Genomic DNA, 27,880 nt, shown 5'->3' with positions numbered 1-27,880 from the left:
CTTTAGCTATCATTGCAAACCTTTTATCTTTTGTGAGATATGTTCCAAAAGTGTAAGATTTCTGTCTGTGATCAAATCTTAGTTATTTATGCTAATAAAAGTGCAGTGGTTTATAATTATTGTTATGGTAATACTACTAAACCTTGAATTACCTCAGCTGCTGCACACTAAAAATGTTTGATTATATTATACAATAATAAGCATTATATGAATTATTACTGTATTTGCCCAACTAATAATGTAATTATGTTGTTACAGAAGGTAGAACTGGGTATATAAATATATCACGTCAGACTGAAGTAAATTGCAATGTTTTTAATTAGAACTCCTCTTCTTGAAGAATTATTGAGTAAGAATCAAATTTTTTTGAATTTCTGATATGTATTCAAATGTAATAGGCTTTACTTGTGAATAAACTCTAAACTAGACGAGCTACGAGGTCACAATGTCATACCAGTATATCCGTAAATGTTACCTTCTCCTAGTTAACATATTTACAGGTTATATATTCAAACAGTTTTATTTTTTTTATTCTTCAAGATTACCAACGATACTTTAGGTAACCCTCTATTTGAATTAACACTAAATTCCTTTTAGAACATGTTTAGATTTTCTTTTAATCAAGGATTTATAGAGCAACCTTTTAAACAAATTTTTACTTTTTCTACGCTTTTTTAGTATTCTGTCAGTTAATATAATAAAACTAATGAGACAGCTGAAGTGTAAAAGCCTAATAAGCCTAATTTATGTCTCGCTTTGAACATGACTAGAGTAACCATTAGTCAGAACTTTTGTGTTGTAAATTCGGCTAGATCCTTGATCATCATCATCATCATCTCGTGGTGGGTCATAATTGAATTCAGATGTTCTTCATTAGACAGAGGAACGAAAAAGTTTTAAATGGGAAAGTTAAGCTATTGATTGTTCTTGTTCCTTATTCATAAGACTTTGGTATTTGAAATTGTCACCCAATTTATTTTTATTATTTTCATATGTTCAATCGGCTTGGATAAATGTTTTCTGTTTTAAATGAAAGACAAAAGTTTTAAAATTATTATTTTTCATAATTGGATACATACCGATATCATTGATTTGTACCGAATGCAATCACTGCAGGTAGGTTGGCATTATGTCTCAATTTCTTGATTTTAACTGATTATTTTTGTCCATGCAAAAATGTAGTATATTCAATGGCACTCTTATTTACCAAACAATCTTTTTTTTTAAAAAGGCAAAAATTGTGGGTCCAAATTTTACAAATCACAAAATTTTCGATTTAAAAATAATAAATAACATGTCCATTTTCCAAGTAGGTATTGACATTGTGGGTTTAGTCGAAAACTAAGAAACTTAAATAGTATTTGGTTCTACTTTATTTGTGGCTACCCCTTAGTTAGTGCATACCCCCTTTAATTAAGTGTATGCTTGTGCCCCCCCTCCCTCTCCATTATGTTTATGCTTTGCTTTATGCCCTTTTCCTTGAGTTTTATTAGAGTAATATCCCTAAATAAATAGAATATAGTGTAGTATACACACTATATAATTAGGGATGGGCAAAATTTTCAAAAACAATAGGAAAAACGATTATTTTTAGTTTCGTTTGGTATTTTTCAAAACTAACTAGAATTTGCTTTAGAAAAGACTAATTGTTTAAACTAGGGAAATGTTAGTTTTAAGCTTTTGAAAACAAAAAAAAAAACGAAAGGACAAAACCATAACAAATATTCTTTATCAAATTTTTATTTTTTATTGAAGATGCTATATTTTTCATTTTTATTCCAAAACTATCATTAAAAACTATCGTTTTTACTCCAAAACAATAGTTTTTATTTCAAGACGGTAGTTTTATTTCAAAACGGTCGTTTTCAATACTATTGTTTTCATTCCAAAAAGATAAGTTTCAATCCAATTTGATAGTTTTTCCATTTCTGTATATAATGGTTATGAAAACTATCGTTTTCCGGAACGATCATATCAAAAACAATTGTTTTGTTTTTTCCTCTTAAAACCTAATTTATATAATTAATGTTAACCCTTACAAAAACTATCGTTTTAAGATTTTTTTCCTTGTTAGCAAAAAAGTAAAATCTGTCCATCCCTATATCATAGGAATTATATAATCTAGGTAAATACAATACAAGGTACAGGAAAGTTTAATAATTAAATGAAAAATAAGAAAATATATATATATATATGAGTTTGCTGTTTGATCAAGCATTAATTTCCTGACATTTTAGAAGCATAATAATTCAAATTTATGAATTATTTTGAACTCTACCTCTTCTGACATAAGTCAAAAACTAAAGTCTGTAGTAACTGTATTGCAACTTTTCCAATGTATCTTCTCCCAACGTATCCAAAGCAAAATATGTCAACGGCAAATACAGAAATAAGTCTTCCGGGGGGGGGGATAGAAATAGGGGCAGTCTGACTTTTCCTTAGGGTTAAAATTAATTAGATCTTTGAAGAGGAAATCTAAAATTTGAAGTTTTCAAATATAAAATGCATATAACATATGAATTCTATTTTATCAAAGATTTTTTTTCATTGATTTATTGAACTTTAAACTCCAAAGAAACCAAATCCTTTAAATTTGAATATCTATTTAATCTTTTTCTTCAATATTTGATCCATCTTGAACTTGAAAAGTATATATATATGCCTTTTTGAAGATTTATGGAAGGACCGGGGGATTAATTTTAACAACGCAGTTGAAATTTCAAATTCAGATTTTTTCAAATGTTTTAATGAACTTTGTAGGATTATTTATTCCTAAAATTTCCAATTCTATTTTTTTAGGAAATATTTTTAGGAAAACCTTGATTCCCAGTTTTTTCATCTTCAGAACTCTAATCCTGGATTAAGGATTTTATTAACATTTCTATGACATCAAAAAATTAAATATTTTTTAGGTGACTGTCATCACATAAAAGGGCCATGGCCGAGTCACAACAATAACCTTGAAACATTTATCAGACAGGGGTGGATACAGGATTCAAGTGAGTGGGGTGCTAGCTTTGTTTCGGAACAAAAAATCCAGATTTAGGAAGCAAAAGACGCGCCGCAGGGGAAAAAAAAATGTTAAGATACATATTTATTCTGTTTTGCACTAGGTTTTCTTTCCCTTAAGTGCTACTGAGAAGCTATTCTGAAATCTCACGCCCCCCCCCTGAATCTCTCAGGGGGTGCAATGGTCCTGCCGCCCCCCCCCCTGTATCCTCCCCTGTTATCAGATCAATAATGTTTAGTCACAGACTACATATCACGAAACCTTGATTTCAAGAGGAAGTGGGGTTCATACAGTACACATACTGCACGGTTTGTTTTTAATTACTAAATACTAAATGATCTGAGAGATAGATAGATATTTTCCCCCTAAAATGTAAACAAAAATAAAAAAACAAAGGAAGCAATGTAAAAATAACTTGTTTTTAAGAATACGATCACAAACGACCCCAATTTTTCTATAACTGTACAGTTGTGCCCAGCTTGCCTGTTGTACTTAGTCTACGGAACCTTTATCAATATCTACTCCGTGTGTTTAGTTGAAAAGTGTTAAATTCTGTTAATTTTTAATGTTTAAATCAAAAGAGTTAAAAAATGTTTAACATGAAAACTATTTTTTATGCAATGTTCAGATCCATGGTGGACTAAGGTCTATTTGAATTCGAACTGGACTGCGCCCTTGGATCGACCTTGGTGACGACCAGCAAGTACCGCCCCGCCCCTATACACTGCAAACCAAGATGGTCATGCTCTCACGCAGAAATCGAGCAATATTTTACCAATTACTTCTTTTAAAACAAAGCTATAAACAAGCGCTTTGCAATCTTATAAATTGAATATGTCTTGGGCTACAAAAAAGTATAAGTGAGTTGGTGAGGTGAAAATAAAAGTCAAGGCGATGTGACACTTTGAAGTCGAGGTCGTCTAAAATTTTGATGACTGACTTTCAGTTTTCACTTATATGGTGCGACCAGACTTTTTACAGTACCCGGCCTCTAGGCCTATTTTACCCACTTCACTAGCTTAGTTAACTGTGGATCCTCCACATTTTTGAAAATATGTTGTTTTCCTTTTTAATATTTTTGATGAAAAGAGATATTGATCCTGTTGCTGGTTCTATTTCCGCTGTCATTCTAAAATAAGAAAAATATATTACTTTAAAAAATTTGGGAAATTTTAAGTATGTATTTTAAGCTTATTAAAACTTAAAATTCTTTTTTCCAATATATAAAATTTCCCTCAAAGAAAAATAAAAAAAATAGGGATAAACTTATTTTTATGAAAATACCCCTATTTAATTATTTTTTGTGCTAAAATTTTATTTAAAAATCAAAATTCATAACTTTCAGTTTTTGAAAATAAGTTAAGAATTTCTTTGACAAATTTCCTATGTTACAAATGATTAACTACAAGCAGTACCGTACATAAGCAGTAATTAAATACTTTATAGCAACTACATTCGATGCAAGTAATGAATATATTGTTGTTTACATATTTAAGATTGTAAGGCCAATGTTGTGCATTCAGAATGCAGGGGATGAAAGATCTAGGTTATGCTTATGCTTTAAACCTGATTTAGGTCAAATTAACGGTTTTGAACTTTCGTCCTCTACAGTTTTCCCAGTAAATTTGTTTTAGGGTAATACAAAATCTCTCTCAGAAGCTGAACCTTCATAAAATAAAACTTTGCACGGATGTCTTTACAGAATTTAGGAGAGAGGAGAAAGTTTATTTACATTCTACCGAGACAGTTTTAGACAGCACTAGTTTTACTGTAAACAAACAACACTGTTTACAATTTATCTAAATATATAAAAGTAGTAATCTTTGTTTGTTTGTTTATCTGTTGATCTGTCCGATCAATTCCAAAGGTTGGCTCCCTGTCTAGTATACAATATGCATGTGTAAGGTTGGCTCCCTGTCTAGTTTACAATATGCATGCGTAAGGTTGTCTCCCTGTCTAGTATACAATATGCATGTGTAAGGATGGCTCCCTGTCTAGTATACAATATGCATGTGTAAGGATGGCTCTCTGTCTAGTATACAATATGCATGTGTATTGTGTAATGTAAAGTTGTAATCTCTGATTGTCTGTTTGTTTTACCGATCATAACTCAGTAATCCCTGGACCGATTTGTCTCAAATTTTGATTGGGGAACTCGGCAGAGCCATGGAATTGTTCTTAGTTTGGTTTTCAGATTCTAAGTTAAGTGTGTAGACTTTAAAGGGAAAAATAGTTAAAATTGTAACCGTAAGCTAGTAGTTAACATAGTTATATGTAAGCTAGTAGTTAATATAGTTTTAGGTAAGCTAGTAGTTACCTAAATTATAATTCAAACATATGAGCTAAAAGCTCGGAAAAGGAATTGAGTCTTTGCCACAAACTCTGATTTTCTAATCCCTATACCTTTGTTTAACCCAATTGTGTAGACCTTAGATACTTTAAACAATGAATGCTGTTAGATCAAATAATCTAAGTTTGAAATATCAGGTTGAAAAGATATAGGGATTAAAATATTTTAGTTTGTGGCAAAAACGCAATTCTTTCAATAAGAAATCCTACCTCTTTTTTAATCGCACTTATTGTCATAAGAAAACAAAATATGAAAAAACCCTTTATAAAAAATTTTTAGAAATATACATTTTGCGCAACATTGCGTCAATACATAAAAACTAGTTTGCTGTCCAAATTGGATCTATAGGCCATTGAATGAAGTAATCCTTACATAAATCATAACTACGCACATCAAATGTATCATTATTGAAATGCACTTTAATCTAAGTCAAGGGCGTATACAGGAGGGGGAAGGAAGGGGAACTCAGAGCTTTCACACTTTTCAAATCTTAAACTCAAGAGTGAAGAACATTTAAAAATAGTTTGCTGTTCATTCAGTGCACTAAGAAGATTGTATTAGTGGACCAGAGCTACCATGACAGAAGTCCGAATGAAAAATCTATTTAGAATGAACATTCATCCTAATGTTTGGCTTGGCTTGAGTTTGGAGGTAGTAAAAGACCATTTTTTGTTTGTTTTTTTATTTGGATTTAATTTACTTAATTCATTACACCGCTGTTTTGTAATCTTTCTTTTTATTACAAACTAGCTGAAGTGCCAGGCGTTGTCCATGGAATTTAAAAAATCGAATTAGAAAATCTTAAACTTAAATCACGTGACCAGAACTATCACCAATGGCAGAGCAGTATACTGGTCACATGTCTCCCCCTGTATCACGTGACCACTTTACTGCACTGCCATTGGTGGAATTTCTGGTCAAGCAATACAGACGTATAAATAATATTATGAATTAAATCTATAAAAAATAGAAATAACAAATATGAAATTAGAATTGGAGTAAAGCTAAGTTACAATTAGCTTTCTCTGGGATATCATCGTTTTCAGATTGGTTGCATATTTGCTGAATTTGATTTTTTTCAACCCACTACTTTTATACAAAATTGTATATATATTAAATTTTCGTATAAATTTCACAAAGTTGTAAATCAGTTTCTCGAGATAGGAACATCAGATATAAATTTCATGGGTCGCGATCGAGAGCTAAAGTGATTAACTTTCAGCCTATACCCCCTTTTATTTTTCCTTTACAGTCCCTTTAAGTGAGGTTTTTCATTTTCAAAAATGTCTTTTACTATCTTATGGAGGACATGAGTCAGACTCTAATAAAAACGCATAAATAACTTCCAGTATATATACTTCTTATAACTTATTACTAGAGGGTTCAGAACTAGAGTCAATATCGATATCACATGTGTAGACTGTAGATGATTTTATCAGTACTATGCCCCGTATCCGTTCTATCTCATTCTGTTGAATCTTGTGGAACTAGTTTAACGCGGCCAGGCATCGTCTTCCACAATCTCTAGTTTAAATACTAATTATTACTAACATAACAGCATAATCGATATTTTAGAAACGATGCTTTTTTCTGCTAGTTTTAATTGAAGGAGAGATAAAGTAAAGTACATGCAAGGTAATTGGACTTTATGTGTACCTTTAAAGTATCTTTATGCCTGATATCCAAGAAGCCAAATATGTTTTGAATTTTCAGTTCAAATTTTGCCCCCCCCCCCCCAGGAGCTCCTAGGGGGGCCAAAAATTACGCCCCTACCCCCTAGAATTATTTATGTATACACCCTTGTTCTAAGTGTTTTCTAAGATTAATAAAGCTGACATCTGCTACCATCAAAATAATTAGCTAATTACACACATTTCTTCTTTTCCTCAAACATTTAACTAATTGGAAGATATCGTTATATCGCATGAGGCTGTCATTATCAATGGGAAATGAAAATAACAGATTTCTACAATCCTCAGAATTCAAAAATAGGGATGACATTTTAGAAATCCTGAACAGTGTGGAATTATTCTGCAAATTTGTTGTTGTTGTTATTTCTAGAAACTTTGTCTTCACGGGGGGGGGGCTATAAGGGCCAATCCCCCCCTCTCGAGTAAATATTTTGTCTTGATTAACCAAAAATTCAATGTTTTATTTATGCCTTAAAGTGGCCCGATTCTTATAAAAAACAAATTTATCGGGGGGAACACACAATTAAGAAAAATAATATTGGAGGGACGAGGAATTTGAGATGGTTCGGACGAGAAAATGATGAAAATGTGGCTCGGACGAGAAACTGTTATGGTTGGCCTTCCTCCCATTGCATCGCTACTTGAATACCAGATTACCTGTGTACGGACGGTTTCTGATAAAAACGTCCGGGAAGAATATTTTTTTCTTTCATTTACAATATATGATAATCAGGCTTACAGGGCGCTTCGCGCCTATCTTCTTTTTTCAACTGTGAACATATTCACTTTTTGTATACATTGTAAAACAAACATCAACAAACGTCGTAGATTTTATCAAACAATTTTGTGGATTTTCAAAATTTAATGACAATCAAATTTTGTTGAAGGCTAATTTTTGAAATGTTGATCATTCATAAGCCTTCCCAGGGGTCATGTGAGGTCCCAAACAAAATTTGGGCCTGATTGGTTCAGCTGTTTTGACGTTTATTGGATACAAATAAACAAACAGACAGACTAGCAAATTTATATAGATTACACAATTTACAACACATTAGACAAAAATTGTACTGGCATCTTTACTGTATACTAAATGTTCTTTGTAAAAATGATTTGCAATGAGAAATGTGCTTTGCAATTACACATGTACATGTACTTTGTAACTATGAACTTAGCACTATTTTGCAACATGTGTCCTTTCATGTTCCCAAAAAAAATTTTAAGTAAACTAAATTTTTCACATTCGGAATAAAAAAATAACTTTGAAGTTTATTTTTCCTGAAGGTTTATGACCATTAGTTCAGTTGTATGGTTGTATGGTTAGTGCAATGTTTGAGTTTATAACATTATTTGGATTTATTGAACAATTACTTGGGGCTTGTAATTTCAAGTAATGGTTGCTTTCAACACTTACAGTTTACCCAGGATTTAACGAAAGGGGTCGATTAACATTTTTTGTAAAAGGCTTCAATTATTATTATTTTTTTAAAAAGTAACCCTGGAAATTTTAAATCCATTAAAAATAAAGAAAACTTTACAATACTTTCACCATTTTATACTTCCCTCACTTTAAAGATATTTATTTGCCTCTGGTAGTTGCGCATCTATTTAAAAAAGAAGGTAATGCCCGATTCACAATGGTACCATTAAAACATACACCCTGTGTAAGATTTGCTTGCTTGAATAGTGTTAATTCTGATACTTTTTACATTTTTTTCCTGCAGCAGATAGTACATTGTTCTGCTCTATCTATTGTCTTGTTATTCTATGCATAGACTGGCAGGATGGATTGACTTTATTTAGTTAAAGCATCCGAGTGGGGAAATCCATTCCAAACTCTCGGAAACAATATTGAAAATCTATTAGAAGTCTTGAAGAAAATTCATGAAAATTTAACAGTCATCTCCGACAACAAAAGATAACATTATAGTCTATTAATGAATATGTATTCAATTTTCCTTAACTTTCATGTAATCTAATTTTAAAATTATTTCAATACGAATTGGAAAATTTGAATTTAAGTGTAATTTAAATTCTAAAAATTTTAAAAACTTTATAGTCAAAATTGTGGGAAAGGTACCCTTGAAACCTTTATTTGAGCAATAATGTGTGAGATACAGTAATTCTTCCAAGATTAAACTGATAACTCTTTAACATGTTTTCCTCCAGTAGAAATCACTTTGATTATTACCATTTTTAAAAATGGATCACAAAATATATTAAATAATTATGAAATATAACCTATAATTAATCATTTTAAAGCAAATTGTTTACCCCGCGAATGAGATTTTTAATTAAAATATTTCAATAATGGCTTAAAGTCTAAAAACTGAAACTAATGGAATTTAAAATTGAAAAGTGATTAAAACTTTCTCTTCTTAAAATTCAGGGGCAGATTTTTTCCTAATATAAAAACATTCTTTACAAACATAAATCTAAAGGAAAAGTATTGTTTACAACAAACATAAATCTGAAGGAAAAGTATTGTTTACAACAAACAACATTTTTAAAATGCCAAAAGGAACCAATTAAATTGAATAAAACATGTACAGTCTGAAATGTGAAAGCCTATCAGTATTTTATAGAGTTAAACAAAACTACAAAAAAGAAAAAAAGAAAATTAAAAGATTTTTAAAAAAATGTTTGGAAAACTTTTAGTTTCTCTGAGTTTAGCAAGTCAGAAGATAGATGGTTAATTTAAACTTGTTAATCCAAAATCAAAAGTTTTAATTCACTTTCAGATGAAATCAATTATTTTAAATCTTTTAATTAAAAAATACTTTAAAGGGATAATAAACATAATTTTAAGTGATATGATAAGTTATGATATGTTATGCTATGTTAGGTTTAGTTATGTTATGTGCATATGTTAGGTTTTGTTATGTTATGTGCATATGTTTTTTTTAAATGAAAACTTTGTGCACGCTAAGAGAATAATACAGTTTCTTCACAATCGATGATCACCCAAAGGTTTGAATCAAATATATTATTAAGTGCAATAGGTGGCAACAGAAAAATGGGCCAATTTTACAAGACATCAAATATAACAAGGAAATCAAAATTTTCTCACATCACATGACTTGTTTTCCAAGATTAAATAAAAAAGTGTAAAAACCGAAAGTTAAGAACAAATAAAATAGCACTTAGTTTACTGTAATATAAGCACTTTATCCTAAGATTATCATTATTATTGAACATGTTGTCAGCCACAAAAACTGAATTACACTTGTGACGTCAGAATACAACTTTACTGAGGGTGTACAAATTCTACGTTGCCATCTATTGTACTAAAATCTATTTGGTTTGAATAAAAGTTTTTATACCAAAAGCAAATTTCTCCATGGAATTCTACAGTTTTTAGTTAAAATGAACTTTGTGGATGCAAGCTTCATTCCTGGCAAGAAAAATGCTGTAAAAATTTCTGTTATAATTTTGTGATGTGTGTAGTGGCTAAATTGTTGCCTAGATTTGACATTTAACTTGTAATTTGACATTTTGCATGCAATTTTGCGCGGATTTTTTATGCGAAAAAGTAGAAATTGCGGCGAAATAAAAGTTTTCACGCTGGAATCATGTGTTTGTATTAAAATTTCCTGAATCGGAGCCACTCATTTGAAATATCATTTATAGAGTCATTTTAAGAAATAATTTCCTTACTTCAACAAAACATATTTGAAATCTATCTTACTAATTTTCTAAGGAATCTAAACAAAGTCAATCCCACTTCTCCTCTTTCAATATTAATAGATAAACAATGTTACAGAGTGATCCCTATTTCCAAATAATTTTATTGAAAAATTGAGAAATTTTTTTGAAAATCTATCACTGTAAATAGAAATTTGAGCGAAAAAACTGGCAGAGGAAATGCTCCATTTAAAAGTTTAAATTTTTAAAAAACGAGAAGGGATACACACTAAAGTATGATACAGGCTGAACATTTATGATGAAAATTGACTATAAAATTATTATTTAAAAAAAGGAATGGATGGCATCCTGGAACAATACAACAAAGATCTAAGAGATTTAAAAGCTTTACATAGACTGGAGTCCGGGGGAGATGTCTTGCCCCCTATTTCCATCATTAAACAGAAAGTTAAGAGAGTTCCTGGTATTTTCCCTTGATTTAACTATTTAAAGAAAACTTGTCTGTTTTACATTTTATCTTTTATCCAATTCCATCCTGTTCCATCTATATCTCGAAACTCCTAGAACAAGAATCTACCCTCCTTGCTTTAAATATATTCAGAAAAAGAAAGTTGAAGCAAAGTTTGGTTAAATCAACTGAATATATTACAATATTTTTCTAGGAATTCAGCCTAATCTTTCCCCAAACTATCAACAGATTGAATGTTATAATTAAAAATTAAAAATTTAGAATATCCATCTCAAGTGTGGCATGTCTAATTAACAATGGTGCATTTTAAACCTCTATTAAAGTGGCATCAATCAGGTAGACTTTGTCATCTTTTTATCATCAAACCTGTCAAATGTTGTCAACACATTTCATGTCTTTGCAATTTAAATCCGCATACCATAATTTATGACCTATAGAATCTGAATCATCCATGATCAGAAAAACTAATCCTAAGATTTGAGAGAACTTGAAATTATATTTACAATTCCTTGTGAGGCAATGACTAAAGTTTCAATAAACTGAAATATAATATTTTTTTTTTAATAATAATCTTTTGGGAGAGTCAAAACAAACTTCTAAAAGAGCTAGTTTCTCTCAAAGTCAATTTTTTTTTAAATCTCTGTATTTTTGAAACCTGGTTTACAGCGCTGAAATTTTATGCTTTGACTTTAGAGTCATAGGGTAAGAAATATAAAGTCAGGTTTCAAAGATATAAATATTTAAAAAATCTATATATTAAATGGTTGCTTTAGAGTTATTATGCTTAATAGGGCAATGTTTGTTATTTAAGGGTTAAATACTGTAGCTGTGGCTTGTGTTAAATCATAATTATGATTACAAACCATTATAATTAATCAATTTTTATTAGTTCAGCCCTCTCTCCTCAATACACATTATGTAAGGTGTATAAAGTGTATATAAAAGAGGTAAAAGGGACTGTAAGCGTTATTTCAAATGACTTTTCATTAAAAGAAGTTAAGTTTAGATTCACAACAATAGCTTTTAAACCCTCAACAGATCAAGGATGAATAAATATCACATTCTCTATCATCCTGTTGAGCTGTTGAAGGTTCAAAGGGTAATGTTGAGAATATGAGCTGGACTTCTTTGAAGGTCTCTTGAAATCACGCTTACAGTCCCTTTAGTAAATAGAGTATTTGTGAAGTATACACTGAGGCAATGGGAACTAAAATGTGCATGCTCTAACAAAAAAATTGACCAGGACATTGCCAATTACTCCATTTAACTGGCACTAGAAACTAGCCCACTGCCAATTACTCCGTTTTAACTGGCACTAGAACCTAGCCCATTGCCAATTACTCCGTTTGAACTGGCACTAAAAGCTATTGCCAATTACAGAAGCTATCCCATTGCCAATTACTCCGTTTTAACTGGCACTAAAAGCTAGCCCATTGCCAATTACTCCATTTGATCTGGCACTAGAAGCTAGCCTATTGCCGAGTAAAAAAGGAATTGATGAGGTTACACAAAAGGCATTTCCTTCCATGTTCAGTCTCTAGATCTCTGTGAAGGACGTTGAACTTCTATTATTATTGTTTTGATATGTACCCAGTCCCACAGAGCTATGATAAATAAAGCAGGAACTCTCGATCACATTTTATACAATCAGAGCTGCCACATCATGATGTATGTTCTTCATTGTCATAAAGACCTTACACAATCCATTCCACATGCCCTTTACGGGTTTCTCTAACAGCTTTCTGCCAAATTTGCAGGTGTGCACTGTGAAGTGATATCAGTGGAGCAAATGATTAATTTAATGCACATATGTTCCTTAGAGGAGAGCTAGAAAAAATTCAGCCGGAACTCTTTATCACACTTTTTGCACCTGGAGCGACTATGCCATGACACATTTTCATCAGTTTTATAGAAATATTCCACAATCCATATGCCTTTTACTGGATCTTTCACAGCTGTCTGCTAAGTTTACAGGTTTGCGGTGGCATTTAAGATGGCAATGGTCAATCAATCATGGTTATCAAGCTCATATTTAAATAACAGTTACACCTGTACACTTGTCCTTCAGTATTATTCAAACCTTCTGCATGGCCTCACTAGGATTTTCTCCAGGTGTGTAGCAACATATTAGGCGGAGATGATTACTTTGTTGCACATGTTCCCGCGGGGAGAGCTAGTGTAAATTCATCAGGAACTTTTAATCAAACTTAAGCTCAGAACTGCCATACCATGAGACATGATCATCAGTGTTAGAAAAATTTCCATGTGAACACTTGTTCACAGTTCTCAAGCTCAAAACAGCCATTTTCTGGCGCACATACTTCTGAGTTATTCTAACCTTCTGTATGCCCTGAACTGGATATTCTACTAAATTTGCAGTGTGGCGCCATCATCATTGGGGGACATAAATTAAATGTAACAAAAGGGGAGGGTGGGTGTCATATTTGTAATTAATATATCTAAAGTGCAGATATGTTTTCTATATAGACATGTTTATAAAAATATGTCTGTACTATCTACTGTCTACAATGCGGATTGGTTCCTGCTTCAACAGCTTTTGTTGAAGACAATTTTGAGGGAGTTACTTAAACTTTAGGATAAAATATTTTATGTTCATAGCTGGTCCTCCATCATGCCAAAGTCTTGGTTAGCTTCATGCGGGTTTTACATTATTGTTATTCTACTAATATATTATGTACTGCAAAACTTCCTGCATGATATCTTAAATTCACTGGTTAACATTGACTTCTGTTAATTTGGTATGCCTAATATAACCATAAGTGCAAATACTAAGAACCTTTTATTAGTTGCTAATACCATCAAATGAAAGGTTTTTAGATGGCATTACCATAAAATGAAAGGTTCTTAGTAATTTATTTCTTGTTTATTTTAGGCATGCAAAACTAACAGCTGTCATGGTTAACAGCAAATTTAACAGCTGTCACTGTTATCAGCAAAACTAACAGCTACCACTGCAGCAAATTTAACGGCTGTCACTGTTATCAGCAAAATTAATGACTGTCACTGTTAACAGCAAACTTAACGGATGTCACTGTTAACAGCAAAATTAACGGCTGTCACTGTCAACAGCAAACCTAACGTGGCTGTCACTGTTAACCGCAAAATTAACAGCTGTCATTGGTAACAGCAAATTTAATGGCTGTCACTGTTAACAGCAAATTTAATGTCTGTCACTGTTAACACCAAATTCAACAGCTTTAACTGTTAACAGCAAATTTAATGGCTGTCACTGTAAACAGCAAAATTAGGGGCTATCATTGTTACAAATAAATAGGTCTAAGGTAAAGGCTTCAGTATATCTCACGGTAATAAATTTTCAAAGTTTAAGTGCTGCAAGGTTTAAAAAGACTGTCCACCGCTGTCACACTGGAAAGCTAAACATTACTTTACAAAGCATACTGTAGGGTCTACTTAAATGTAGCTATAATTGACCCTTTATTTGTAAAGTAGCATGTCTGACTTAAAATGCTTTACTTCATGTGGAGAAGTAAGTAGATATTCTTATTTTCACAGCTGGAAATTTAGTTCCTTAAACAGATTAGAGGTTCTGTCCTTGTCCCAGCAAGCTCTAACATTTGATCACAATTTGACTATTCTGACATATTTTTCTGTTTTCTGTCCTTACTGTTTTGATGGCAGATGCATTTTAAATGATAAAGTAGAAAAATTTAAAGATAATTGAATTTGTAAACAGAACACAATTAAATTCAAATTAAAGGAAAAAAAGCATCTAGCCCTGAGTCCGAATTTAATGAATTTGAGCTGCGTCTTTGAATTTGGCCTCTGGTTAGTTCAGGGTGCTAGTCAGCTAGTGTGCTGATGCAAAGGTTTAAAGCGTACTTTTTTAATTCAGATATGCCACTCTTCAAACAGTGAGTCACAAGAAATTATGATTTCAAACCCTAAAATGCAGGAACAAAATGTGAAAGGTAATTCAGTGTAAACTGTACAAAGCAAAACTACTTGACATATGATGATGTCAGTACTTAATCTACAATTTCAAAAGAGTTTATCAAACATGTTTGGATATTTATATTTGAAATATATTGTTCACCATCTTTTGCTAAAATTTGATAAGGAACCATTAAAAGAACTTTGAATTATCATTTAAAATTTTGATTTTATTAAATAATTACACAACTATGAGTTTCTTAAAAATAAACATCGCTTAGTAAATTTTTTTAAACAAATAATGATTACCTCTTCTGTTTATTGTACAAAGTACATACCGTTAAAGTACATACCTATAAACTACTGTTACTAAATGTACAAAATATGCAGGATTACTTTTTTACCTCTCCTCTATAGTGTACATACTAGTAAACAATTCATTAATTAAGTAATTTAAAAAAAACATCTTTTGAGGTTTTGGTCCATTAAGGTTTACATTTCAGAATATATGATGCTTGAAAAAATGCATTTCCATTGAATCCTGATTTCAAATAATAGAAAACTAATTTTGTTATGATAAAATATATAAAGATAAGATTTAAAAAGAAAGTTTTAAAAGTAACAAGTTTATTATCATAAAAAACATTAAAGCAATTTTCAGAAAACATTGAGAAAAGAAAAAAAAATCTAAACAATCACACATAGATTTTGTAAAATAACCTAAAAACTGGAAACTCCCTTGGATTCATTTCTTACTTCCTTACACTTTATAAATTTTTTTGTGGAGGAGAAAGCATTTTTTTTAGTTCATTAAATTAATATAGATCCAGTTTTATGTACACATAGCAAGTGTACTGTGCAAAATACCTGAGGTCATTGTGTACAGGGACCCTATCTGGAGTATACCAGGCCAGCTTTAGAGCCTCAGAACCAATCCAGTTCTGCAGATTACGGATCCGGCAAGTTAACACCAGGTTACTTCCTGATCTCACCTAAATAAACATTTGTAGGTCTACTTTAATCTATATGTAAATTTATATGTAAAGAAAAATCACCCTGCAAATGGCTCTGCCAAACCGATGTCAACTGTACAAGGTCCACCTTCACCATACATACATATAGTCGGTTAAATGCTTTTTGGGAACCCTTATCATAACTTTATCATATTATAAGTTTTGCATTTTTCTGTAAATTTTGTTTATGTGCTATGTTTTATTATTTTAAGGACGCATTTTTTTCTCCCTGGTCTATTGAGATTAGTTTTTAAATCATAAATCATAAATCATAACTATGTAATTGTTACTTTATTACCATGTTAAATGGAGACTTAAGAATTAATTAGTTCCAGGTATTAGTTCAAGGCTTCATCTTCAATGAAAACAAATAAAAGTGTTTTATGTTAAGGCGTTCATAATGCCAATTTTATACAAGCAACTTTTATTGTTCTTTTGTAAAATAAATTGCAAACTGCTTCTTTTTGCCTTGCATACAGTCAAATACATTATGGATTCTAATTTTCATAACTTTCACAAAATAAAAATATATTTAAAACATTTTAAAAAAATAGTCTCAATTCCATCTTAGGTTTTGAACCAAATTATGGAATTTAAATTTTAGTTTTAAAGAGTAATCGAAGCATAATATTCTTCATTTTTCATTTGTTTTACTTGTAAAAATTTTTTTTTTTTAGCTATAAAAGAAAAAGTTTTGGTGACAAGCATTATTCTTATCCTTATTTGCTTAGGGTAAATAATTCTAGGTTTTATTTTTCTTGTTGAATAAAACATTTAAAAAATGTCTTTTAGATTTTAGGATTTTCCCTTCAAGTTCAAATTATTTTATTTTAGCTCGTTTTTTATACTCTTTTGCCTAAAAATTTGTTTGTAAAACTTTAAAAATCTTAAAAAAGGTTGAAAAAAATATATTTTTCGTAGATAATAATGTCTAAGAAAATATTTACCCCTGAGTTTGCTTTTATGCTAAAGCTTACAAAACTCTTAAATCATGCAATATGAGTCTGCAATTACAGAAACCTAAAAACTTTTATAAATTTTCTATAAAAGCACATATAAGTTTGCAAATTCAGGAAAGAGATAAAAATCTTATAAACTATTATTTGTAGAATTATTTTAATAAGACCAGGATATTCTAGAAATTATCTTGTACAAGTGCTAAATACAAAATCATTACTAAGAATAGGAACTTCTATGTACATGGCAAAGTTTGTGTCTAAATATCTTTTACATCTTAGAAAATTGTGCTTTTTGTCATGCCCAACAGTTTTTATAAATAGATGTTAATATAATGATTCCCTCGATCCCTTGCAAGAACATTTACCTCTTGATGAGTTGAGGGAAGAATCATCAGGTCAGAATATGCAAATGATCCAGAGGCATCAATCCTTCCGTCCTCATCCCATCCAGATTCAGATCTATCTCTGGTATACCCAGATAGTCCTTCTCCAGCTTCTAGTTTACTCAGCACTCCTGAACCATGTAGATATCAGTGATATCAATAGAAATGGGGACATTTGACTTTTTTCATTTTGTTTGTTCATCATTAGTGAACAACCCATTATTCAAAAAAATTTATTTTGTTTGTTCTTAAAATTATTGTTCATTTTCCAACAATTTTGCTATTTTTTCACTGAAGGCTTGTTCAGTAAAATTGTGTGTTCAGTAAAACTGTTCATTCAGTAGAATCATTGATTCAAAAAAAATGATTTGTGCAGTAAAAAAACTATTATTTTTAAAAATTTGTTTGTTCAGTAAAAAACTTGCATTAGTTAAAAGTTTGTTCCACAAATTTGTTCATTCAGTAAAACAACGATAGTGTTTTTTTTTCAAATCTTTAGGGAAATTTGTACTTTATTAATAAAATTACAGTTTTTATTTTCAAAGGATTTAAAATTGTTAGGTTTTTTATCATTCGTTTTAAAAAGAGGATTGTTTTTTCATTTCTCTGAACAATAAATTTTGTTCGTTCATCGCTAGTGTTTTGCTGAACAACACCCTTTTTCACAAAACATTTTGATCATTCTTTAAAATATTGTTTGTTAAAAAAGATTAAGCTCATCTCTTGTATAAAGTGGTAGATGCATTGTGTTGTTAATTTCCAGTATAGTACACAATCCCAGCACAGTACACAATCACAATACAGTCAACAATTTCAGCGCAATACACAATACCATTACAGTTCACAGTCACAGTATAGTACACAATACCAGTACAGTACACAATCCCATTACAGAACACAATCCCATTACAGCACACAATCCCAGTACAATACAAAATACCAGTACAGTAAACAATACCATTACATGTTTAAACAAAACCAGTAATTTTTGGAAAATTTCGAAAAGGGTGAAAAAAAAAGTATTTCATCGAAAATTTCAAATTTTTTTTCATGCAAAATGTTATACAGTAGCAGATTTAAGAAACAATATTTTTTAAGGTAGTCAATGTTTTTCTCAATTTTCAAAACATGTTTATATGTGTCTGAAACTAGTTTTTTTATACTAGGGATTAAGAATTTTCTGAATTCAAACGGATATTTTGATACTCATTTTGATTTATTTGAAGAATTTTCACAATTCCAAGTATATAAGCAGGCTTATATCCTGGAATAGTAAAAGTGTAGAAACTCCAAAACTAGAAAACTAAAGTTTGAACTCGACTCAATTTATTGCTTCTCCTTTCCCGGCTTCTATTTCACATTAACAGATAATAACCAGAAAACTTACTTTACTTCTGTTATTTGAGACTTTAGCTTATATGTATTTTATAGCATACAGATACTAGGCTTCTAGGCCACTTCCTGCCTTGCTTCTATTTTTACTTTTAACTGATGTTCCACTAAGTGAGGCAACTTATTAAACAATAGTAAAAAGATTTCGTGGATTTATCAATATTGTTTGTGGATTTATCAATATTTTTTTGTGGATTTATCAATATTTTTTCGTGGATTTTGCCAACCCTAAATTTTTTCTCAGGCAATTTTTGCATTCTGAACATCATGTGAGGTCCCCAAAAAATTGGGTCCGATTGATGCTGCCATTATTATGTTTATTAGATACAAGAAACAAGCAAACACAGTATCTACTATCTATTAAAAGTTGCATTTTCTGTTAGAGTTTTGAGATTCTAAGTTTAGTAGGCATTTGTCACTTCAGGGCTTTTAGACTTGATCTAAAAAAATAAGTATATGGTGTATGATGACATTGAGTTGAAAATATTTCATGTAAGGCCTAAAAAGAAAATCAAGTTTTTCAAATCTTGCATTTTTCTTTACACACAACAAAATTTACAAATTATTTGTACATTTTGAGTTTTACTAAAAATAATATCGAAATAGAATCTACTTTAAGCTTACCTGAAATTAATATTAAATTCTCAGATTTGAGTAAGATACAACAGATTTTTGAGGTTGGATTTAAGATTTTGATCTGCAGAAATACACAAAACACATGGACTCTCATTTTATGGGTCTTTCTATCTTTTTCAATTATGCAAATTTATCTGTATCTAAACGTTCTTTCCTCCAGCTTGGGTAATAGAAGTTTAAAATAAATTATATATTGAGATACTTGACAGTTCAAGATATTTAAAACATATATTTATCAAATTTTGTTTTGTGTAAAGAAAAATGCTCAAGATTACTTTGGGGATTCAGGCGAGATTTGAAAAACTTTATTTATGAACTATTTGCTGCTCAAAAAGAATCTGTTTCTATACAATCATAGATTAACACCATAATCTTATTTTTTAGATCAAGTTCATAAACCCTATAGACCCTATGTTTGGCTAGTGTTGGTCAACTTTACTAGCGAAAATTTAGTTTTCCGGTAAAATCGTTCAAGTGCGGGTAAACGGCAAGAGTAACTTTTTACTAGCCTGGGCAGTGCTGGGTTTCTAAGCTAGTATATATATATATATATATATATATATATATATATATATATATATATATATATATAAATATTTACTGGCACGATAGCTAGTGTTAACCCAGCGTTAGAACCTACAGGATGGTTAGAGAATCTTGGTTCATCAACAGGTTTAAATCTAAAATCTGTGGAATAAACAGGAAAATGTAAAATTATAGTTGCCTTTTTTTTACTGTTTGCTTTTAGATGAATGTTTGGTTATTTTATTTGTTTTGTTTTTATTGTCTTTAATTTTTTGCTAATGGAAATTTTTTTTTAATTTAGTTTTTTGTTTTTTGAAATAACCTTGTGATGTTTTTATTTTGATTTATCATAATACCTGTATAATACTTGTATTTATAAAAAAAACCTTTGTTATGAAAAGTTGTTTCCTTATCTTTTCGTTATAAAATAATATGGTTGTTTTTGTATAGAATTAAGAAGGATATTTAAAATATCGAAATATATTTTCTCTGAGAACCATCAGGGTTTTTGAAGCAGTTTAAAAACTCTCTACCACAAAGGAATATTTACAATTATAAATATAAATGTTGTATATATATACAGTGCACACTAATTCACTTTATGTTGCCACCAAGCTATAATCAATTATAGCTTTATATACCTCTCATGTGAAATAAACTTTATTGAATTATGTCTCTAGAACTAATATAATTATCGACTCCGCAAAATGTGTCACAAGTAATAAGTAACAGGGATAGGCGTTGTTAACAGGGAACAATCACTTTTTTAATAAAGGGACTGTAAGCGTAATTTCAAGCGACTTTTCAATCAAAGATTACATTACCTGATTCACAACAGTACCATTGAAAGGTTTGTCTGATCGAGTGCCTAATAGATATCAATGTTTACAACTTTAAAAACTGATCATTTTCAGTTTCAAAGGCCCACTGGGCCGCCCAAGAGAGTTACCATTGTAAGCCTCATTTGAAATTGTGCTTACAGTCCTTTTAACAAACGAATGTTCCCATAATGAGAATATTTAGTTCTGTAGGGTCTCAAAAATTAAAACATTTTGATAAATATTTACCTCTGTGTGAGTCAAAATGACCCCATAATTACCATTTATTTGTCATTTTTGGTTTTTTAATAAAAAATCTAAATTATTGAATAGTTTTTCCTTCAAATTTATATTATATTTAATAAATACAGGATATTTTACCCAGAAACAATATTTTTTAATAATAAAAGGATGCTTTAAAATTATTTCAAACGTTTTTTACACTGCTTGAAATTTTATAATTTGATTTTCTGGAACATTAATATTTTGCACAATTTGCTTTAGTGTTTTTATTTAATCACTGCATATCTAATTTGTTCATTTGACAATTTTCATTTAAAAGTATCCTCTATTTTTTTTGTTTTATTTTATTTATTTTGTTATCTTCCTTTAGCGTTAGTTTTACTTTAACATATTATATAACTTTACATGGGATTTGATGTCAAGCATTAAAATAAATAGAAATAGAAAAAATCAGTTTTAAGATTAAATGGATGCAGTTTTCATTTCAGAGCTTCTTCCTATTGGCACGTTAAACTTTCCATGGGCACATTAAACTTTCCATGGGCACTTTAAACTTTTCATGGGCACGTTAAACTTCCCATGGGCACGTTAAACTTTCTATAGGCACGTTAAACTTTCCATGGGCACGTTAAACTTCCCATGTGCACGTTAAACTTTAGTCATTCGATCTCTTTTAAAAGAGCTATCGTGAAGAAAAAAACTGTTATGTAATAAAATTTTACAATAGAAAAACAATGATATTTCTGTACGGTTGTAACTGATTGTCAAAAAATTGTTTTTGAAAATCTATTTCTGCGCGCCATGAGAAAATAATAGTACACTTAAAATGTTGCACGTGAAGAAAATACAATTTAACTGTAAACAGCATCTACTTTCGTAATGAACTAATTTTTTGTTCAAATTGTTTTCCAGGGAAAATGTTTTCACCATTAATTATTAATTAGGTACAATACAAGTTCTAATCTGAGAGGAGGGAGGAAAGGCACACCACACCTTCTCTGTACTGTACCTAGGGATAGGCACGTTCCGAATTTTTTTAAATCGTTCCATTCTGTTCTAGAATGTGAGCCTTCAGCTAGATCGTTCCCTTCTCGTTCCTTTTTATCCAGTCGTTCCATTCTTGTTCCGTTCTCGTTCCTTTTTTCAATCGTTTCGTTCTTGTTCCATTCCGGTCTGAGTATAAGAAGGGTCATTCTGTTCCGTTCCGTTCTTTTTTCAGAATAATAGGATTATTCTTGATCGTTCCGTTCGTTTTCGTGAAAGAACGATCGTTCCCCAGGAATGATGCCCAGCCCTATCTGTACCTTCATAGGATATTATTTCATTCTAAACCATTATAAATAACATGAAGTGGCTCAAAATTCAAATTCAAAAAGGGTGAAAGAAAAAATAGTGAGCCCATTGCCAAGAAGTTGAGTCTATGTCTTAATTTCAAGTTGGACGAAATAAAGGTGTAGTCTGCCTTCCCTCCCTCCTGAGAGAAGTATAGTCCTCATCTACCCCATTAAACAACAGCAAGTTCAACACTATAGATAAACAAGTTACAACAAAGACTGGCCATCGTTCTGGCAACGAACGAGGTTTAGAATATCAACGAAATTGTCTGTTAACAAATTAAAGAATCGTTACCTTTTAATGAAGAACGAACGGAAAGGATTGTTATTTTAGAAAACTAGTTTAGAATTTAATGAATTTATTAGTTACAGGGAGTTTCGCGAAAGTGAAACGGGGTATAGTCTTACAGCAAAAAAATTATAGATTTTAATCGCTACTAATCTGTTGCGTCTAAAAGGAGAACATTGTTAAAAACGACTCATACCGAAAAACGTATCTTCCACACAAATTCAGGAAGTTGCAACATTCGATTTGGATAGTAAAAACTTAATTTAATTCCAAACAAATCATTCATATATTAAAACTTATATCGATAATTTTTCGATGCATTCGTATACAGTTGATATTTCATAGTATTTTGTAACTCCTGAAGCATGGAGAGCAGAGACATCAAATAAACGTCTTTAAAAGTATATTGTATTATAGGGATGTTAACGTTTTCATTTTTTTTAAAACGATCGTTTCGTTATGAAAACGAAGACGAAAAAGTTAGTTTTTTAAAAATTGTATTTTTAAAAACGATCGTTTTTATAAAACTCGTCGGTCGTCGTTAAAGATCGTTAACGCCAACCCTTCGTTAACCATCATAATTTCATGAAATTGTCTTAAGTAGTTTTTAAACTTTGAATGCTATTATCAAATTGAATTTAAGAGCTGTAGTCCTAAAATGTTCAGGAATTACTCACAGTATATGTAGTGCAATGGGAAAAGTGCTCATCGTGCGCGCCATTTTTTAAAATTAGTAATCATTTGTGACACCTTACTGTAGAGAATACAATATACATACAGAGTACAGATGACAACACAGGACAGTACACCATATATACATACAGAGTACAGATGACAACACAGGACAGTACACCAAATATACATACAGAGTACAGATGACAACACAGGGCAGTACACCAAATATACATACAGAGTACAGATGATAAAACAGGACAGTACACCAAATATACATACAGAGTACAGATGACAAGAACAGGACAGTATACCAAATATACATACAGAGTACAGATTACAAAACAGGACAGTACACCAAATATACATACAGAGTACAGATTACAAGACGGGACAGTACACCAAATATACATACAAAGTACAGATGACAAGACGGGACAGTATACCATATATACATACACATTACAGATGACAAGACGGGACAGTACACCAAATATACATACACAGTACAGATGACAAGACGGGACAGTACACCATATATACATAATACACAGTAAAGAGGACAAAACAGGACAGTACACCAAATATACATACAGAGTACAGATGACAAAACGGGACAGTACACCAAATATACATACACAGTAAAGAGGACAAAACAGGACAGTACACCATATATACATACACAGTACACCAAATATACATACAGAGTACAGATGACAAAACAGGACAGTATACCAAATATACGTACAGAGTACAGATGACAACACAGGACAGTACACCAAATATACATACAGAGTACAGATGACAAGACGGGACAGTACACCAAATATACATACAGAGTACAGATGATAAAACAGGACAGTACACCAAATATACATACACAGTACAGATGACAAGGCGGGACAGTACACCAAATATACATACAGAGTACAGATGATAAAACGTGACAGTACACCCAAAACAAATAGATTATCAAGTACAATAGGTGGCAACGCAGAATGTGTACACTCTCATGATTCAGCTGTATCTACTTCATAAGTGTCAAATCACTGTTATTTGTCTGACAAAATTATAAATAATAGTGATAATTTTAGACTAAAGTGCTTATCTTTTAATGAAATCAGTGCAATTTTATGTGTTCCTTATTTTCTGTTTATACTCTTTTTCATTTAAAGCCCCCTTGACTAAATAAAGAGGTTGAATCTGATATTGTAGACAACCATATAACATTGTAATTTGGTGATATTAAGGTAAAACATATTTCAGAAATGTTTTATGACATATTTGGGGAAGTCCTCCGGAAATGTTTAGCCGAGATTAATCTCCAGGTCTGGGGGAAATGCAAAAAGAAAAGGTTGTTTAGCTGATTAAATGTCGTCTTTAAAGGGATTTAAATTTTTTCTCAACTGTAGAAATTTCGCTAATTCACTTACTGATAGCAAAGTTTTGCGAAATTATTTATAGAAATTACGAGAAATTGAAGTTTTGCTAATTACGCGTATTTTTTGCAAATTATGCCATTATTTCGCAAAATTGAAAATTTGCTAATTACGCGTAATTTTTACAAATTATGCCATTATTTCGCAAAATTGAAGATTTGCTAATTACGCGTATTTATTACAAATTTTCGCAAAATTACTGTGTAGAAATTACGTGTAATTACGCCGTAATTTCGCGAAATTGAAGTTTCGATAATTACGTGTAATTATTACAAACTATTGTGAAATAACTTTGTAAAATAACGTGAAATTATGACGTAAATTTGCGAAATTAAAGTTTTGCCAAATACGCGTAATCCTACGAAATTACAGGAAATGAAAATTGTTTCGCGTAACCGTACGTACTGCGTAATTTCGCGTAAGTGAATAATCTAGTTTGTTGGAATCCCTACCCTGAGACATCCAGGTTTGCATTCCTTCTGAACAAGAAGACAAATTATGGCTTAATGCTTTAAAAATTGAAGAGAAAACTGAAATCCGAGATGCTCTACACACACTTTTGTTTTTTTGTTTGTTTTTGTTGTTGTTGTTGTGTGTGTATGATGCTATAATGTGTACTATAATGAAATTGATTTTTTGTTAAAATGTTATTTTATGAATATAGGTATATTATGATGGCGGTCTGATGTGTCAAAAAGTTAGAGGTCAAAAGAATAAAAAATCAGCTGCCCTTAGTAATTAAACAGTAAAAATATAAATTACCCCACGCCATTTTTAGGAAAGAAAAAACAGAATAAAGCGTAAAAATGAAAAGAAATATAGTATACACTCTATATAATTTGAGTTGTCTTTCTATCTAATAGTTTTTTGAATACGATATTTATCTAAGCTTAATCTTGGAAATCATATACAGGGTGTCCCAAAAAAACATGGGAATTCAGTGACAAATTCGATATCGTCTTTATTATTAATTAGCATTGTAATACCTAATTTCAAAAGTCATAATATTATTATGTCTGCTTGATTTTATTTTATGAAAAGGGTAAAAGACTGTAAAAATATGTCTATAATGTCTCCGCAAGATGAACAGTGAATACTGACAAGTTACAACCGCATGCAGTCAAAACATAAACAATTAAACAAAATGTGAACATAGCAGACGAAACTCTTACAGATTACAGCTTTCTCAGTAGGTATCACTATACTAAATCATTGAATTATTTAAAAAGACGATATCGAATTCGTCACTGAATTCCCATGGTTTATTGGGACACCCTGTAAACTAGTTGGACAACATGTCGTCTTTCTTTTTACATTTGACACTTGTGACGTTGTGCACAGTTGTTTAATTTTTTTGTTGCCATCTATTGTACTTAACAATCTATTTGCACCAAATATACGTACAGAGTACAGATGATAAAACGGGATAGTATACCAAATATACATACAGAGTACAGATGACAATACACCAAATATACATACAGAGTACAGATAACAAGACGGGACGGAACACCATATATACATACAGAGTACAGAGACAAAGACGGGACAGTACACCATATATACATTCAGAGTACAGATGACAAGACAGGACAGTACACCAAATATACATACAGAGTACAGATTACAAAACAGGACAGTACCCCAAATTTACAAACAGAGTAAAGATGATAAAACAGGACAGTATACCATATATACATTCAGAGTACAGATGTCAAAACAGGACAGTACACCAAATATACATACAGAGTACAAATGATAAAACAGGACGGTATACCAAATATACATACAGAGTACAGATGATAAAACAGGACAGAACACCAAATATACATACAGAGTACAGATGATAAAACAGGACAGTATACCAAATATACATACAGAGTACAGATGATAAAACAGGACAGTACACCAAATATCATACAGAGTACAGATGATAAAACAGGACAGAACACCAAATATACATACAGAGTACAGATGATAAAACAGGACAGTATACCATATATACATTCAGGGTACAGATGACAAAACAGGACAGTACACCAAATATACATACACAGTACAGATGACAAGAAAGGACAGTACACCATGTATACATACACAGTACAGATGACAAGACAGGACAGTACACCAAATATACATATACAGTACAGATGACAAGACAGGACAGTACACCATATATACATACACAGTACAGATGATAAAACAGGACAGTACACCATATATACATACACAGTACAGATGATAAAACAGGACAGTAAACCAAATATACATACACAGTACAGATGATAAAATAGGACAGTACACCATATATACATACAGAGTACACCAAATATATTTACAGAGTACAGATGATAAAACAGGACAGCATACCATATATACATTCAGAGTACAGATGCCAAAACAGGACAGTACACCAAAAATACATACACAGTACAGATGACAAGACAGGACAGTACACCATAAATACATACACAGTACAGAAGACAAGACGGGACAGTACACCAAATATACATACAGAGTACAGATGACAAGATGGGACAGTACACCAAATATACATACACAGTACAGATGACAAAACAGGACAGTACACCATATATACATATACAGTACAGATTACAAAACAGGACAGTACACCAAATATACATACACAGTACAGATGACAAGACGGGACAGTACACCTTATATACATACAGAGTACAGATTACAAGACGGGACAGTACACCATATATACATACAGAGTACAGATTACAAAACAGGACAGTACACCATATATACATACAGAGTACAGATGACAAGACGGGACAGTACACCAAATATACATACATGTGAGTACAGATTACAAAACAGGACAGTACACCATATATACATACACAGTACAGATGACAAGACGAGACAGTACACCAAATATACATACACAGTACAGATGACAAGACGGGACAGTACACCATATATACATACAGAGTACAGATGACAAGATGGGACAGTACACCAAATATACATACACAGTACAGATGACAAGACGGGACAGTACACCATATATACATACAGAGTACAGATGATAAAACAGGACAGTATACCAAATATACATACAGAGTACAGATGA

At 31.2% G+C, this 27,880-nt stretch overlaps 1 protein-coding gene across 1 annotated transcript in view; it reads right to left on the bottom strand.

The window, feature by feature from the left end:
* LOC111708062 (neural cell adhesion molecule 2) overlaps window positions 1-27,880 on the bottom strand; it is an 84,914-nt gene that overhangs the window by 49,637 nt on the left and 7,397 nt on the right. Inside the window, exons 3-6 of the mRNA XM_023481314.1 lie at window positions 17,412-17,560; window positions 15,942-16,066; window positions 15,479-15,499; window positions 4,076-4,139 (exon numbers count right to left, since the gene is read on the bottom strand). Coding sequence (XP_023337082.1) covers window positions 4,076-4,139; window positions 15,479-15,499; window positions 15,942-16,066; window positions 17,412-17,560 — 359 coding nt within the window. The remainder of the gene's footprint in view (window positions 1-4,075; window positions 4,140-15,478; window positions 15,500-15,941; window positions 16,067-17,411; window positions 17,561-27,880) is intronic.

The sequence above is a fragment of the Eurytemora carolleeae genome, unplaced genomic scaffold (genome assembly GCF_000591075.1).
Source record: "Eurytemora carolleeae unplaced genomic scaffold, Eaff_2.0 scaffold5, whole genome shotgun sequence".
NCBI classification, from domain to species: domain Eukaryota; kingdom Metazoa; phylum Arthropoda; class Copepoda; order Calanoida; family Temoridae; genus Eurytemora; species Eurytemora carolleeae.
This window is presented reverse-complemented; position numbering and strand designations above follow the sequence as displayed.